General features: G+C 44.5%; 1 protein-coding gene across 4 annotated transcripts in view; it reads left to right on the top strand.

The window, feature by feature from the left end:
• The first annotated feature begins 1,107 nt into the window (after window positions 1-1,107).
• The window catches only part of STUM (stum, mechanosensory transduction mediator homolog), a 48,638-nt gene continuing 32,373 nt past the window's right edge, over window positions 1,108-17,372 (top strand). For all 4 annotated transcript variants that reach the window (XM_052805326.1, XM_052805327.1, XM_052805323.1 and 1 more), the window contains exon 1: window positions 1,108-1,385. In XM_052805326.1, the coding sequence (XP_052661286.1) occupies window positions 1,199-1,385 (187 nt within the window). In that variant the 5' untranslated portion in view covers window positions 1,108-1,198. The remainder of the gene's footprint in view (window positions 1,386-17,372) is intronic.

Raw genomic sequence — 17,372 nt, 5'->3', positions numbered from 1 at the left:
TTTCCATTGGGGTCTAAATTCCTCAGCAAAAATACAGCTCTGAAATGCACAGTAAGACACAGGCTACCCTCTACCTCTTATGCAAAAATCCTGTATGTGTCACACGTACATTTTATATCAGGATTAATGTCTTTAATATTTTTCCTGTTTTCTCTGCTGAACCCTATCTGCAATGACCAGCCTCATCATCATTTTTAACTACAGACATGTTCAAGTTCTATTACCATTTCATCCATTAAACTGTGTACTGAACAATAATTACCAGCCCTACGAAAGGATATTTCATCCAGTGGTACCGATGTGAATTAAGATACATTTTCACACCGTCCCAAACTGCGATTAGCTTTTCAGGGGTTTATTTTTCTTTTCTTTTCCTTTCCTTCTAATTCTCATGGCTCTCCTCCCTTTTCCTTGTCTTCCCCCTTACAGCAGGGTTTTTCAAACAACAAACGAGTGTGGGCTTAATTTACACCTTTTCTCACACCTTCAGAGCACAGCTATTTTTAAAACCGCACAGGGCATTATTTTTCACCGCTTCTACGCTCTCTCGTACTGAAATGGCTTTTCCCCTTCCCAAAGGTTAAACTGAACGAACAGCTCCTCGCCCTCTCCTCACCTCCCGGGCGGGTCTGGGCGAGCAACAGCCTGCCGAGGGGTGTTCACCTCAGCACGCCCGCCACGGGGCCGCGCTCGGGAAGCGGACCGGCAGGCAGCAGCCTGGATACAGCCCCGGCCCGCTTTCCCCGCCGATTTCGGACGAGTCGGGCAAATTCGGTGTCGGCGCCCAGGCCGGCGGGCCCGGGGCGGGGTGTGTGTGTGGGGGGGGGAAGCTGTGTGTGAGGGGCCGGGCGCGCGGGCAGCCCTGACAGAAAGGGCGCGAGGCGGCGGAGGCAGCGCGGCCCTTGGTCTCAAATCGCCTCAGGCAGGCGGGCGGGGGCATTTCCAACCGCCGCCGGTGACCGACCGCGGGGTAAGCCCGACCCGGTTAGCCGGGAGCCCGAGGAGGGAGGGGACGCGGCTGACTGAAGCGCGGCCGGCGGGGCGGGAACGGCGGCGCGAGGGGAGGGGTCCGCCGCGGGGGGCACCCAGGCGAGCGAGCGAGCGCGCGCGCGCAGGCGGGGCCGCGCGGCGGCGGGAGCGCGCGGCGGCGGCAGCTGGGTAGCCCGCCGGGGCACCGCCAGCCTCGGCCGCGCCGGCCATGGATCCCTTCCCCAAAGACGGCGAGAGCGCGGCGGCCGGGGAGTCCAGCCGGGGCGCTGCCCCTTCCAGCGGGGTGGTGGTGCAGGTCCGGGAGAAGAAGGGCCCCCTACGCGCCGCCATCCCCTACATGCCGTTCCCCGTGGCTGTCATCTGCCTCTTCCTCAACACCTTCGTGCCGGGGCTGGGTAAGGAGCTCCACAGCCCCGGGCGCGGCGGGAGGGCGGCCGCCGCCGCCGCCGTCGTCGTGCAGCCGGGGCGGGGGGCCAGCGTCTGCCGGCGGCGGGCCGCGCTCTCCCCACCTGCCGCTACTTGACGGGGGCCGGCGGACCGCGCCGCGGCGGCAACAACTTTCCACCGGCGGCGCCGCGGGAAGGAAGGGAGGGAGGGAGGGAGGGAGGCTGCGAGCCCCTCCGCCCCAGCGGAAAGTTTTACGGCGGGGGTCGGGGCGGCGCCTCCGCTGCGGGGTCCCCCGGGGAAGAAGCGGCCGGGCGGAGAGCCCTCGGGGCAGCGTCCGCGCACCGCGGAGGGGAGGCGGGCGGTGCGGGCTCCGCCGTCGTCGTGCGACTGGGGGAGAGGCAGCGGGGGTGTGTGTGTGTGTGTGTCATGTTTTCCTCGGGCAGCAGACAGGGACCGGTGACAGGGGCGAAGGGCACCCGTCCGCCCCCCGTGGGGCTTCGCTGGGTGACTGAGCGGGGCAGAGGCCGGTCTCTGGCCTCGGGGGCTGAGCATCCCCCGCGCTTTCCGACCCTTCCCTTCTCTTCAGGCAGGGCATGGCCCGGAGCTGGGAATCCTGCGATTTCGGGAAAGGGCTACAGTTGTTCGGGCTCTTGCGAACTGTAATTTTAGTCAGAGGACCGAGACCAGAGCGGCCACGTCGCTCGCCAGCAAAGACGAGCTTTCGGAGCCCCTCTTTCCGAGTTTCCTAAGGAGACCCCTGAAAAATGCTGATCCTGTACCAGTACTCTTAGGAACCGATGTCCAGAGAAACTGGGGATTCACAGTTTCTCAACATGAAGTCCCTAGTGAGCGACTCGGGTAACGCATCCCTAAGCTGTGGCTGTAATCCCTTCTGTATTTCCCTTTCCTCCTTTTTAATTAGAAAATACTTGCTTACTGCAACTGGAGCCTAGAGTTTGAACACTACAAAGGCACCCAGGACACAAGGCTAAATACAAGTATCCTAGCTGCAAGCAAAACAGTCACATTTAAAAAAAAACCCAAACAAAACAAAAACCATTAGCCCGTACCTTGAGTCTCTCATAGTCCATTTCTAGCCACAATTTCTGCTATTACAGCCACTGCAAGAGCCTTGTTTGTGGTGTAGGATTATCTCCTTGCTTGCCCTGCTTTTAAAGAGCTAGTGCCCTGCCCTTATGTGCTTCATGTGTTTCAGGTGGCTTAATTCTTTAATGAATCTGAAATTCTTAAAGTTCTTCTGATTAAAGTATTACCTAAGTCTGAGTGGTATACTGTGTGCAACGTATACAAACCATTACTATTCCAGTGTGTTTGCTCTGAACCTACAGATGTATTCCAGAGGAAAACTTCAATCTTTTGAAATACCTTAGAATTCTCCTGTGGAAAGAGTGGCATTGGTATATGTGCTTCCAGATGTAATGCTGCGTGCTCAGGTGTGTTGTTTTCACAGCCCTTGTGTGCAGCCACCTGAAGAACCTGGCATGATGAATCAAACAGCAACTCTCCAGTTGAGTGCTTTCACGGGGTTTTAGGTTATTGTTATTTAGCACTTAGTTTCCCACTGTCTTCAGAGAGAGGTGTTCAAAGCCAGAGCTTTCAAAGTGAAGATGTGGGTTTCCATTGGCATTGGAAGACGCTACATCTTCACTGTAGATGTATGAGAAAAAAAACTGACTTACCATGCCCTTTTCCTCATTTGAATGATCTTATACTTCACACTGTGCTGCTTTGCACAGCACACTAGAAAACCCTCAGTGTTCTTCCTTCATCCTAGGATGGTAGGTCCCCATAAGCCATCCTCACACCAGAATTGGCTTGAGGTGTGGTTATCTGCCCGGAGCTCTTCTCTGGCTGCTGCTGCATGGCTGCTGGAGGCAGGCAGTGGTGTGCCTTCCCTCACGCAGAAGGTGTCAGTAAAGAATGACAGCAGATAGCGCTTCCTTTCTGAAGGTGGGTGTACAGGGCTCCCAGTCCATGCTGGTTTGAAAGCTTGAGAGTTGAATCTGGACTTTGCAGCCATGTTGGTTGTGTTATCACCAACTGGCTGGACCAGCCCAAAATGGTTTTAATTCTATTTTTGTTTTTTTAGCAGGTGGAGATTTTTTTTTTTTAAAACTTGTTTTCCATTTGATGCACTGATTTCAGTGGTACTTTCTGGCTGCCTCTACCACTGTTCCTCCCAATCTTCTGTTGCGGAAGTAGCAAAATAAACAAACTACAACTTAAAAGAAATCCTTCCATGTGGTGTTCTCACAAACTGGGGAAAAGCATTGTTTTGGAGATGCATCCCAAACTCTGTATGCAAAGCATAGCACTTAGTCCATACGTAAGTGAACCATTCACTTAATGAAGCTGCTGATATTGTACGCATTTTGATAGAAAATTTACTCTGAGATAATATACCTGACTAGAATGTAGCTATTTACAATCTCAGCCATATCCTGTCGTATATCACATAGCCCACACACAAGGGGAAACAGGAGGAACACAAATCTACTGGCAGGAATAGTCACGGTAAAAAGAGATCTTGTGTCATTGTCATGCTTCAGCCATCTCAATGAGCTGAGCAACACTTGTAAAATAAATAGTATTTCCAGTGGTGTGAAGTATTCAAATCTAGTATGTGAGCCTATTCCCAGTGAAGTAAATGGCAAAATTCCCATCGGTTCCTGTAGTCCAGATTTATAACAGGTTAAAAATGATGTTTCACAGGCTTGCTGTATATTTTGCCTGTTTAGGTGGAGAGTGTGACTGTGTTTAGGTGGTAATGGAAGTTCTCTATTTTTCAGCCCCTGAATTCATTCCTCATCTGTTCTGCACATGGTTATCATTCATATGTAGGCTCTGCAGTACAATTGCAATGAAGGGTCAGAAGCCACTGGAATAGACAAAGGGGAAACTGAATAAACCAAGTGTTCCACTGCTTGGAGACCAGTGCATTTGAGGTGTTCATTAGTGCCCAGTACCTCAAACCAGTGATATCCAAATAGAATTTGTGCTCCAATGCAGGCTACCAAATACTCAGGCAGTCTCTCAGCATCTGAAAGCCTCTACTTTTTTGAGTTAAATTGTCATTCCTATGTTACAGAAGTCATCTGTGAAGGTGAAATCTGAGAATTTTAAACATCCAGTTTATTTTTCCTTTTTGCTATTTATGTTTTGCAGTAGTACTGTATTTGGACAGGAGAAGTAACACTTTCTCTTTTTTTACAGTCAGTTTATTTTTTTCAGTTGGTTAATTTTCAGGGTTTTATGTAGTAACCCAGAACTGCAGGTTTTAAGATGTGTTGTAAACTGGGTATTAATTCCTCTTTGCATGTATGTTACAAAAGACGCCTCGGAAATTTTTCATACCCAGGGGATATGTTAACTTTTGCCTTGCCAAAACTTAAAATTCAGACCAAATACAACCTAAAAAAGCTTGATCAGCCCATCTACTTGTAATCTGCTTTGCAGAACAGCCTTGAAATTACACACTGCTTCCATTCACTGTGATAGATGCAACCACTTGGAGACATCCCGGATCAGAATTTTCCGTGGTCCGATGCCGTCTTCCTCATCTGCATCTGATAGGGCTGCAGGGCTGAGCTGTAACAAAGGTCTCGCTACCTCAAGTTCATAAAAGGAGCAGGTAGTATGAAAGGGAGAAGAGGGAGCTGGTGTTCTCAGCGAGTGCTGTAGCAAAAGCCATCATGCTGTTGGCTACCAGCATCCCAGCTCTGCCACAGGCACCCTGTGCCACAGACACTGTAACCTCTAGTTTGGCTTAGGGCTTCTGGAGCAGGCTCTGCGGCCTCTGTGCCAAATCATGCCGTGATGAGCTCTGGAGAATGGAAGATGATGACGCCAGCAGAGATAAATGGTGGTGTATGCTCTCTTTTTCAGTTCCCGCAGGATTGAGCAGTGTGCACCTCCAGCCGGTACGTGCTGCAGATGGCAATTGAGAGAAGGGGCTGGCCATGCCCTTTAGCTGGCAGACTGTGTTCTCTTGGAGCTGCCGCGTGCCAGTCAGCGTGGGAGAAGATCTGGCTCCTTGTCATTCCCTGAGCTGATACATGGGAATCTTGCCCTCCTTCCTACCCGTTTTTCCTTCCCTCGACATCACGTGTGTGGGAGGGGGGAAACGAAGGGGGAGAACTTGAGGGAAATGTGAGAAGTGAGTGGAATTATCTGAAAGTATGAGGTATTCTCCAAGATTAATCCCTTCTGTCAGGAAGGGGGTGGACTTTTGGATCACAGCCTGAATTATACATGTATACTATTTTTATGCAGGGAGTAATTGAAATACGTAGCATAAAATTATGTTAGTGCAAGGTAGGAGAGCAGCCATCCATGTGCCATGAAATAGCCGGTGGAGGACATCATGAGTGACAGCCTCTCACAGACAGCTAGGGAAAGAAGGGATGATTCCCAGACCACTGAACTTTTTTCTTCGGTGGTATATAGCTCTCCTGTCCCTGGGTGTGTCAGCTCCATACCACGAGTCTTCTACCATCTGTTTATTCTGCTTCAGCCTTGATAGAGTTCAAGGGCTAGACCTTCAGCCATGTAAACATAGCTTTAATACTTGATTTATAGAAGCCAAGCATCTGCAGAAGGCTCTCATTAGAAGCCACGGCTCTCTTCAGCAGAATGAGCTCTCCAAAGAGCTGAATAGAAGTACAGAACACAACGCTCAGGAAAGTTGGAGGGATGAGATCTGCATAAAATTATCAATACCCATTTTTTTGTTGTTGTTGTTGGAGTGGTAAATAGATGCCTCAAGCAAATATCCATTGCCTTCATTATTGAAACAAAGAATTTCAAGGAAAAAACACATTTTCTTATCTATAGTAGGACAAATATTGCAGAAAAGAAGTCGGGGCTTTCACACATCTGTGCATTAAAATCTCAAACTTGCTTTGGCATTTATGATCCTTTTTAATCATTTTTTTTTTTCCTATGGACATGTAAATCAGTGAATCTGGGTGATTTACAAGCTCATTTGTGTATAACAAAGGTTTTTCAAGTGTTTGTGTGAATTTGTGTTTGTGAACTTTACTGCTGGAACTCTAGCTAACACTGCCTTTCAGCCTGTGATGTATAGACTACTGGTAGTCTGCAGAAACAAGCTATTTGTTCATGAGAGCATAATTAAACAAAACAAACCTATTGTCAGTAGACTTCACTCTGTTGGGTTTTGTATTTTCCACTGAAAAGATCAAGAAGTTCTTTATGGTAATTTCTTCATCTGCTTGTGCAAGGTGGGAAAGGAGACCTGTGATAAAATGTGTGCATCCAGGTTACTGCTCCATTGCTGGTAGCAGTGGTATCAGCTGTGCTGTAGATATTCCTCATGGTGAGGTGAAGTTGGGCACAAGAACAACTGAATCTGCAGGTTTCTACTCCTGCAGGTCCTGTTCTTGTCAGTATGGAGAAGGCCATTGATTTCCTTTTTTTTTTTTTTGTTTAAACAGAGATTTAAGTGAGAAATCTAAATATCTTATATAACTTACTTGGCTGATCATATTGAATAGTCACTCAATGATCTTGCCAGCACAGGGTAGTCTGGAATATTTTTGTGCCCTGAAGTGTCTGGACCATCTAGAATGACAAACAAGCTTGGAATACTAATCACAGATAATTTGTGATCAGAATAAATGCCAAATTATTTCAAGTTTGTAGATCCATGGTTGAGACAACTCCAGCCTGTGTATCTGATCAGCAAAAAACCAATAGGGTTTTTTCTCTCCTGAGGGATCTGGCATGGACCCTTAGTTTTAATCCAGTGTCCAATGGCATGCCCTGCTATATTTTAGGAAGAAAGCTGCTTTCCACTTTGCAGCTGTATTTTATTAGCCCATACTTGCCTGAATACTTAATATATTTTTCTTCCTCCATTTCACATGTTTTACACTGGATCTTTTCCTTGAGTTTATCCACTTAGCCATAATAGTCATACATGTACATGCCTTCTTACTCATCACCCTCTCGTGGCCCTTGCTTTACAAATGGAGTTATGGGCATACACAGCAAAAGCACAGCAATGCCTTGTTCTTGACTACAGTCTCTGTCACAGTCCAAATATTTAGTACTGTTTATGTCCTTTGGTCAGGTTTTGCTCTCCAGTCCTTGCAGTTGGTAAAAGTCAGCTGTTGAGCTCTACTTGTGTTTGTAACGACTTTTTGGTTCATTTCACTGTCAAGCTGTGCACTAACCTAGTGCTGCTGCTTTTGAATTGCTGTCAGTGCTAGACCAACTTAAATGCAAACAAGTTTCTCTCCCCTCCCTCATGCCTTCTGTTTCCATCAAAATAGAAGACAAAAGAAATGGCCAGTGACGTTTTTGTTCACTGTTTTTTGTTCACTGCTGTCATTGAAGCAGCTCTGTGGAGGTATTCATTACTTAACAAACACGTAAGGAGACAGCGTTTGCTCAGCACCTCGCAGTCTCGTTTGTCATTTAATGCAATTTGGACAGATGTACTTGAAGATTAGGAGTGAAGGTGGGAGCAGACAGCAGAGAAGAGCTGTTAAATGGCCAAGTAAACCAACTGAATTTTAAAGAGCCTGGAAAGCTGTTCCAGACGAAGGGTGTGATGAGGAGAAAAATAGAGAATCAAGCCCAGAAGGAGAAAAGTACATTCACAGAGATTTGGTGAGAAGGCCAAAGAACTGGAACTTCTTGCAGCAAAGGAGAAAAGGAGTGAAAGGATTTGAAGACGGAAGTAACTTGGATGAGGAGAATGCTTTTGAGGGTGAATTTTGGCCAGTCTGGATTGCAGGATGGAGGCGAATTGTTCTTCTGCTCCGAATCAGTGGGTGTCGGAGAGATTTACAAACTCTGATAAAGCACCATTGCCTGCAGCAGTTCCCTGCCATTTTATCTCTGTTCCAGCATGAAAAGAGCACTGAGAGTTGTGGAGCTGTTCAGGATAGCCAAGGGAGGAGCAGCAAGCAGAAACCAGGTTCCTCAGTCTCTTTCTTACCCATGGAATTGCACTGCAGCACCCTGAACACAAACACACCTGTAGGTGGCAGCAGCTGGCATAAAGCAGAAAGGTGAATTTTGGAATCTGTATACAATTTTGAATTTTGTGGAGAAACAAGTGATTGGATGGTAAAGGGATTCTAGAATAGTCCCTAAGTTTGTAAAAGGGACTGGAGTTTGCAATTCATTTATGAAAACTTTCATTCAGCGGTAACCTGGAAGGGAGAAAAGGAAAAGAGCTTTCTTCTTTTCTATGAGATACAAAGTCAATCTGACATATAACATTCTTTCTTCTGTCTTTGGACTTGTCTTCATTTTAGAACTTTACAACTTTAAAGTTACACAGTTGCACCACTACAGTGGATGTATATGGACTCAGTTGTAGCACTGCATAAAAATGCTGGTCAATAGAGAGAGAACAGAATAGACTATTTCAGTTGGAAGGGACCTACAACGGTCATCTAGTCCAACTGCCTGACCACTTCAGAGCTGACTGAAAGTTAAAGCCTGTTATTAAGGGCATTGTCCAAATACCTCTTAAACACTGACAGGCCTGGGGCATCAACCACCTCTGTACAAAGGCTGTTCCAGTGTTTGACCACCCGAGAAATGTTGCCTAATATCTAGTCCAAACCTCCCCTGGCACATCTTTGAACCATTCCTGCGTGTCCTATCACTGGATACCAGCGAGAAGAGATCAGCACCTCCCTTTCTACTTCCCCTCTTCAGGAAGCTGTAGAGAGCAATGGGGTTGCCCATCAGCCTCCTTTTCTCCAAACTAGACAAACTCAGACTCCTCAGCCGCTCTTCATAAGATGTGCCTTCCGGCCCGTATCTGGAAGACGGTAAACCAGTTTAGAGTGTTGTACCTATGGCCAGGACTTGGGATGTTACTAGCATAAAGGTTCTGGCAAACCTTACTGACAGTTAAAAACATTATCTGTGCCTTACACAACTTCTGCTGGAAGTTACTGCTCCAGCAGCAAGGGGAACGGAAGGGAATGCCCACCTCTGCTGCAGCTACTCCAGTTCACAGTCCAACATCTTATTTGAAACTGCAGTTGGAGCTCATTTGCCTTTCAGATGCTGGTCTGTGAACTGGAGCAGTTGTGGTATGATGCACACATAAAGAAGCTGGTGTGGCAGCAGTATTCCTTAGGAGAGAGCTGGAGCCAGCATCGTACAGCAACCTTAGACATGACTGAATACAAGTCAGACCCAGGACATGACATCAGCATAGACCCAGCCTCACATGAGAAAGAAAAGTTTGTGTTGACCGAGCATGCTTTAGAGATTCCAGGAATGTGAAACCTGGGTTTCCCTGGTTCTGCTGAAGATTGGGAGCTTTTTCATTAAGTGAAGGAGTTAATCCCTCTTCCTCTTCCCACTCTTCCCAGGGTTTTTGAGCATTTGTGTTAACTAAGAGCCCCAAAATGAAAATATTGTAAGAGCTTGAGAAAAACTACATGCCATTCTACCTAGTTACATTTCTACCTAGTTATATATTGATTTCTGATGTTATAAACTTACTGGGTTTCATTGTGTATAGAGTCAAGGAAAAAATAAGTAGACAGAACTTGAATATTTGATTTAAAATACTCATTTCCACAGATTGTTTTCTCTCTGTCTTACCACTTAGAAGCTGCTCTCACCCTCCTTCCTCCAGCAATGTAGTCCTGTTATAAAGGCAGTTCAAAGTTCAGTTTTCCCATTCCAAGGGAGTTACAGGCCAAACAATTTCTCTCTAACTACTTGACAGCCCCTCAAAAGGCCTAGCAATGCAATCCTGACTCGCAATATTTGGTGTTTCCTTAGAACCCTGTACCCTGAGGCTCCTGATTAGGTGAGAATCTCTGCTTCCAAGAAAAGAAAAAATATAACTCTCATGGCTTTGGAGCAGGATTTGAAGTTATGATCCTGTCTCAAAAAAAAAAAAGGGGGGGGGGAGGGCGGGGCGTGATGGGGGTAGAAAATGAATGGCTTTTTTTTACAGTGTCAGTTTTGGAGAACCTGACTGATGATTTCTCAGCACTGGAGGATGGCAATATTATACTGAGCTTTTAAATTAAAAAAGTAGATACGTTGCTAACTGGTGTACAACTCTGCCAGACTAGACAAAACCATGGACACTCATGTCTTTGAGCGTATAATCATGAAATATCCAGACTAGTAAATATAAATGAGATGGTTGGTGAAAGCTGATTGGTAATACACTAACTTAAATTAAAAGTTCCACTATAAGCATACCCAAAGGATATGCCCAGAGTGGATCATGGTCAAATCTTGCTAGAGGAAAGAGTGAATACGATCAATAGAGGAACTCTTGGAGACATAATTGCGTTCACTGCAGGGGTTCAACCTGTACTGCATGTCTAACTTCAGTAATAATGCTTATACAAGGAACTGTGCAGGGGACTAAGGCTGCCATCTTTGGGAACAGGAATTTAAATGTATCACAGATAATTATCCAGCATCTCACCAGCTTGTCATTTGTCTAGACTGAGCTCTCAGTTTGCCACAAGCATAGATGAATAGCCACACAAAACTTACAAGTGCTCTGAGTTTGTGGATAATAATTTTGTTTCAGTTATAACACACGCAAGTTTGTAAAGAATGCAAAGGCTAAATGGTCAAATTAATATTGAGATCGTGTTGGAAAAAATTTCAACTGAACCAAATAAGAATGTTTTAAAAAAAGTGTTTGTACATTTTTAGGTAAGTGTTACAAGCCCTTGAAGAACTGAGATTTTAATGAAGATTAATAAACTAGATTATAAGGAGCCATTGTTACAAGTTTACTATGTTAAATAGTTGAGTTATTTTGCAAAGTATGAATCATAATATTTATATGAAAATATTTTACCTGAAATAAAATAAGCCCAATGATCACATTAGTATAACACTGTCCAGCTGGAACAGTTTTGCTGTTTTAAGTTTAAAATATGTATTTATTTGTATGCATATATCTATTACATATGCCCATACAGTGAGGTGAGATCTTGGGTTTAAATGATTTCTCCCTTATGTAGGTGGGAAACAATTTGTTGTATCTGTTTTTTTAAGTGCATTCATAAAAGAATGGATTTTAGATTTCATAAATAGGTTTTGTTAATTTGCTATTTTTAAAATACTTGCAAGACCTCTTCTGTTGCCATGACAATTTGATTTCCATAAACATGATTTTTTTGTGTGTGAATATCCAACTTTGTATTTGCTATGCTGTGTTGGGGAAAGGAGATGGCAACTTGACACCATAGAAATCACTATGCGGAGAGGCCCATATAGTCAGACCTCTTTCACTGACAGCGGTCAGGACCAGGTTCTTTATAGTAAGATAAAATAAGCTCTTGGACCAAGGTTTATGTATTTATATTCCCTGTAAATGAAAAGTTTGTTTGTTTGTTTTTTCCCATATCTTCTTGCAAACACTGTTTTGGAATCAGGAAGCTTTAAGTTTCCTTTCCACTGAAAACTGGTTCCAAGAATCTGAAGATTGAATTCTAGCTAAAAGTACAGCTGGACCTCCTGGGATCTACATACACAAAGCAGCTGTAAGGACATAACTCTCATTGCCCTGCAACCCACTCTGGAGTTGCTGTCCTAGTGGGAGGAGTTCACAAAGGATTTAGGAGTGCGAGAAAGGACTGGTCACACATTGAGACATTTGTGAGGTGTAGCCAGAAGAAAATCCCTTTCTAGCTGTGAGATCGGCATGGTTCCCCATACCTTCCTTCTGTCTTTGTGAAATGATTGTGACAAATCAGACCTGTTTCCAAACTCATTTGGACCAGACTGGTTATAGAGTAATCCATTGAAAGAGTAGGTACATTGGTTTTGATGTAGTTAGACAAATTAGTTAGTGCGGATGCTCTGGATTGGGCCATTAAATTATCTCTTGATCTATTTAATTGTGTAAGCATTGCCACATCTTCCTGTCTGTATTGCAAGGATGATACTGTTTTTTGCTGCATGTCTCTGTTCTTTAGCTCTGCACCTGACAAACTGATCAATACCAGAGAAGGCTTAGCAGGGGTTTTAGAAAACAAATACTAAATCTTTTTAAAGACAATATTTTAGACTCAGCATCACGAGATTTTTTTTCCTCCTACTGAAATTTCATTGTGGCTACAGAGAGCTGATGGGATGGTTCCTTGTCTCATGTAAAAGAGAGAAAAGAGCACAGGAACTACAATCATTGGCAACTGTAAGTACAAAAATGCTCTCTTGGTTTTCTCTTTTAAAAGCCCAAAGGTAATTTTATACATTGACTTGCATCTGAGTACTTATTTCACTCAGTCCTCTGCTCCTCCCACGCATCCCACAAAAACAACATTGAAATGGATTCTCCTGGTAGTCCTTTGAAGCTGACTCCCTGAGGTGATCTAACTTGCATCTTGTTTACGCTGGTCAGCTGTACATGGTGACCTGATTATTGTGCCTTGAGAGCTAGCCCCTTACATTGTATACTGCCACAGAAGACCAGCGTTCTTTTACACCCACGCTGCAGATGTGTAGATAGCTGTACAAGTGCAAAGCAGAGCTTGAACCAAGCTATGAGTGTGGATAGAAGAATGGGGAGGACTCTGTGTTCAGCCATCAGCCATTCCGTGTCACCAACCCATCTTGATCCAAATAACTCCTTACGCACAAAAGTGCCAACATGCAAATTCTCATTTCCATCAGAGTTAAGCCTCAGTATTCCCACTTTGGATGGTAGATTCAGGGCAATGTAGTTAAAAGTAGGATCTGTCTCCTTGTGCTGTGTGCAGCTGATACTTAGAAGAAACCTGTGGTGGAGCCAGGAATGGAGTTTAGACCGAGCATTAGTTCCCAGGAACCGCTCTTGCTCAGCAAGTGAATCCTTTTACTGAAGCTGTGATGAGTAAATGGTAACAGTCCACCCTTGGTATTACTGACACAAGGAATAAAAGATTTTTCTTCTCTGTATTAGCTAAAATATGGTATACATGGTACCATTGAAAATCTGGCCCGTGTGTGTATGTGTTCTGCTCTCACATCAGTGCTTTCAATCCACTGGGTGTTCTTTCAGTGCTCATTTACTCTCTGTGTGCTAAGGCAGAACTGGACAGAGAGAATGTCCCCTTTCTTGTTGCTCTCTGGGCTCCAGGTCACATTGCTTGGAGCAACAAACAGTCATCTGAACCAGTGCAAAACAGGTATAAAATGTTCCCATTTCAAGCTAAACCCACTTGTCAGCACTGAGAATCCACAACATGCAAAGCAATGTAGTGTTGAGCCTCTAGAACCATTTTTGCTGCTTCTTGTAGCATTGAGCTGGCCCCTTGAGGTTGCTCCTTTGAATAAGTATTACTTACTGTAAAGAAGAGTTGCAGAACTGAGCTCTTATATTGCACTTAAAACCAGAGAAGACTCTTCCTAAGTTGCACTACCAAGCAGGACACCGACTGAGAATTGTATTTCCCAAATGAGCTAGCAACCAAAGCTAAAAATCTGAGGCTGTTGCATCACAAAACTTACTTTCCTTTCTCCCTTACAAATGTGGTTTTGTTTTAAATATTTATGACACTTCATCTTACACTAGTAAATGTTCTTTAGTATATTTTGCAAAAGGAATGATACCTAAATAACACGAGACCTTATTCCAGTGACTGTGATTTAGGACTTTCCTGAGAAGTCCACTATTTACTGGTGTGAGAAGTGCTGAGTAGGTAGTTGAGCAGGGTTTTACTACATTATTATTTCAGTAGCACGGTGAAGTGCAGACTGCACTCAGGTCCTGTTATGATACAGAAATATGAAGGAAGAATTAAAGAATCATAGACTGGTTTGGGTTGGAAGGGACCTTAAAGATAATCTAGTTCCAACCCCCTGCCATGGGTAGGGACACCTTCCACCAGACCAGGTTGCTCAAAGCCCCATCCGACCTGGCCTTGAACACTTCCAGGGATGGGGACATGTCACACACTTAGACAGGGATTATGATGTCACACACTTAGACTGTTTGCAGTCTGAATGGAGAAGTCAGAGAAAATAACCTGCTGAAGATTGTCCAGGAAGTTGGTGGCAGAACTGGCAAGAGAATCTACATGGACTTCTTGCGATTCAGTGCCTCAAATCATGCAGCCATACTTTAGTTTCCATTACTCTCTTCCAAGGAAACTGTTTTTAATGAACTACCTCCATCACGCTTGGACTTTGTGTTCGTCAGGAAGCAAGGTGTTATCTGTGCTATGCATTAGTGAAAACACAATAAATAGGGTGGACAAGGCAATGTGTAGTTCAGATGTGCTGGTTACTTCCTCATGTGATCCTATGATCTGCCTTATGCCTGTGAAAGCTACAGACTATCTTGTACACACAAGGGGGACTTCAGCATGTTTTAGTACATGGCAAAAACCCCAAAACCAAAACCCAAAGCCAAACAAGCACCAATGCACCCTAGAGTTGCCGTTTGAAAGAACACTGATTTGTATTGTGCTTTGTAGTTTAGTATTTAGTAGATACTTGCAGTAAGTAGGCTCCACTGTATTCCTTCTTGTTTACACCAGAATTGTGTGCAAAATGGGGCCTTACTGTGATCTTAAAATGTACTATTTTAAAATACATTATTTATACAACTGTGTAGGTGCCCATGGCACTGTACAGACAACAGAAAAAGAATGGGTCCTATCTCAGAAGGTTGTGATAGAAATGTAACCCCAAGAGTCAAATCTGAGTTAAAAGAAATCTTAATAAAAACACACAATACAGTGTAATGAAAAGAAAAATATTTCCTTGAGTTGTATGTTTAAAGGCAGAGTTTTAAAGGCACAGTTGGGACTTGTTTCTTAGCAACAGGGCTCATCTGAGCCATGTGAACACTGTCATGTTGGAAAAAGATACCCTCAAGAAGAAAGGCAATATGAAAGGAGCTAGAAACATCAAATTTAGATGTCTTCCTGCTGTTGCAGGAGCATTTCATCAGCATTGCAAAGCCTTCAGGCAATGACCAAGGTCATTTTGATAAACCATAATGATCAGAACAAAGAACTTGTCTTTACTTCTCTTTCTCAACAGGGAAGAATGGCAAAAATAACATTTTAAAATACATGCATTGGTATTATAGGGATACCATTAACCATAGTTTAGGTCCTGTCTTTGCTCTGTAGCCATAATAACATGGCTGTATTCTACACTGAGGGCATAGGAGTCCTGCAGAACACAGTCCTTGCTCTGTTGTACCTCACACTGTACCCAGTACTAGATGTTTCAGAGGAAGATCTGTAATGAACAGAGTTGAATGCAATAACCTGCCTGTAGCAAAAGCTCCTCTTAAAGGAGTTAATTAGCTAGCTAATACACCAAAGCAGGAGATAATTTTTATTAGTAGTATTTAGTCAAAATAGTTCTGCTAAATGGCAAATGTTCTTTTTATTGGGCATATTAGATGGGATTCATCTACCTGTGCATCTGAGTTAGTTGCTGTTATAATCTGTGGGGAGGAATTAGGCACTACCAGCGTGTGACTCATCTCTTCTCTAAAATAGGTTAAGTGAATCACACCTCTGGGGGCCTCCGTCTCCTTTTTCTTTTCTTCCCCCCCTTTTTTTTTTTTTGACTGCGGAGGGTAACTGGCTCAGTGAGACACCTCCCTTGCAGATATCTGAAGTTAGGTCAGATGAAAGCTACCCATTAACTGGTTTGCAAAATAAGGCATTTGCTTTAATAGTTTCGAAATACATCATGCATTGCCCACACATCTTTCTGGATCTCGTCTTGTCCTTACAAGAACTCATAAGTAGGTCTGACCTCCATGCTGTTTCCTAATGCATATACATCTACCATGTCTCATGTAATTTGTGTATTTTTGAAGCTGAGACCTCCTGTCTTTCTCATGAGTCCTCAACATAAAAACTTTTAATTTCTGTAATTACTATCATTGCCCTTCCCCGTAGCTCTTTGCTAGCTCTTTTCCAAACTGTGTATTGGGTGTTGGTAGCAAGGTTTTGGCAGCATAGTGCTGCAAGGAAGGGGGTACATGTCTGTGAGAACAGCTGAAAGACATGCATGGAGAGCCCATGCTGGAACAGGTACTCCTGACAGGAACTGCAGCTTGTGGAGAGTCCATGCTAGAGCAGATTTGTCCCAAAGGACTGCAGCCTGTGGAATGATCAACACCAGACCAGGGGAAAAGCCTCAGGAGGAAGGAGTGGCAGAGAGGAACTGCTGTGAACTCCACAGCCCTCCCCCCCCCCATTCCCCATCCTTCCTGCACTGCTTAGAATGGGGCAGAGGTAGAGGAATCAGGAATGAAAGAGTGAAGTTGCACCTGGGGGCAGGGGGGGAAATAAGGAGGGGGAGGGTGGTGTTTTAATTTGCCTGTTTCTCACTATCCAAACCTATTTTAATTGGCAATAAATTGATTTTCCCTAAGTCCAGTCTGTTTTGTCTTTGACTGTAATTGGTAAGTGCCTTTATCTTGACCCACAAACTTTTTCATCTTATTTTCTCCCACTGTCCTGTGGAGGAGGAGGGGAGTGAGAGAGCAGCTGGGTGGGTGTCTGGCAGCCAGCCAAGGTCAACTCGCCACAGCACATCACTGATTTCTGTAATGCCATTATAACCTCTTCCATAGCATCCCTCCTCTGGTACCACTTAAAATCTTGTTAGCTTTGCTGACTGTGGAACACCCTGAGCACATGTTCTCGCTACACTGCTCACGGTGATATTTAGATCCCTTCCTTGAAGGACGTGCTGGATGTTCACGTGTTCTTTCCTTTATGCATTATCTATGGGATAGAGAGTAGGGAAGAGGTCCTTGCATGCTCCATATCAGTAGCATTGAGAGCTGCTATATATACTAACGGGGCTGACAGGTGAACTTGGATGCATCTTGAGAACTGGCTATCGCCTCTCCTCGCTTCACCCCAGCCAACCAGGATGATGCCTGGCAGTAATCTCTGGTTGTGATGACTAACATAGAAAGGTTTCCCTTCTTACTCTTCTTCTGACTTCTGGGGTATTGACAACTCCATCAGAAACTT

This window comes from Harpia harpyja, chromosome 13, assembly GCF_026419915.1.
Source record: "Harpia harpyja isolate bHarHar1 chromosome 13, bHarHar1 primary haplotype, whole genome shotgun sequence".
In the NCBI taxonomy this organism is placed as follows: Eukaryota; Metazoa; Chordata; class Aves; order Accipitriformes; family Accipitridae; genus Harpia; species Harpia harpyja.
The sequence above is the reverse complement of the archived record's forward strand: the minus strand, read 5'-3'. Positions and strand labels throughout refer to the sequence as shown.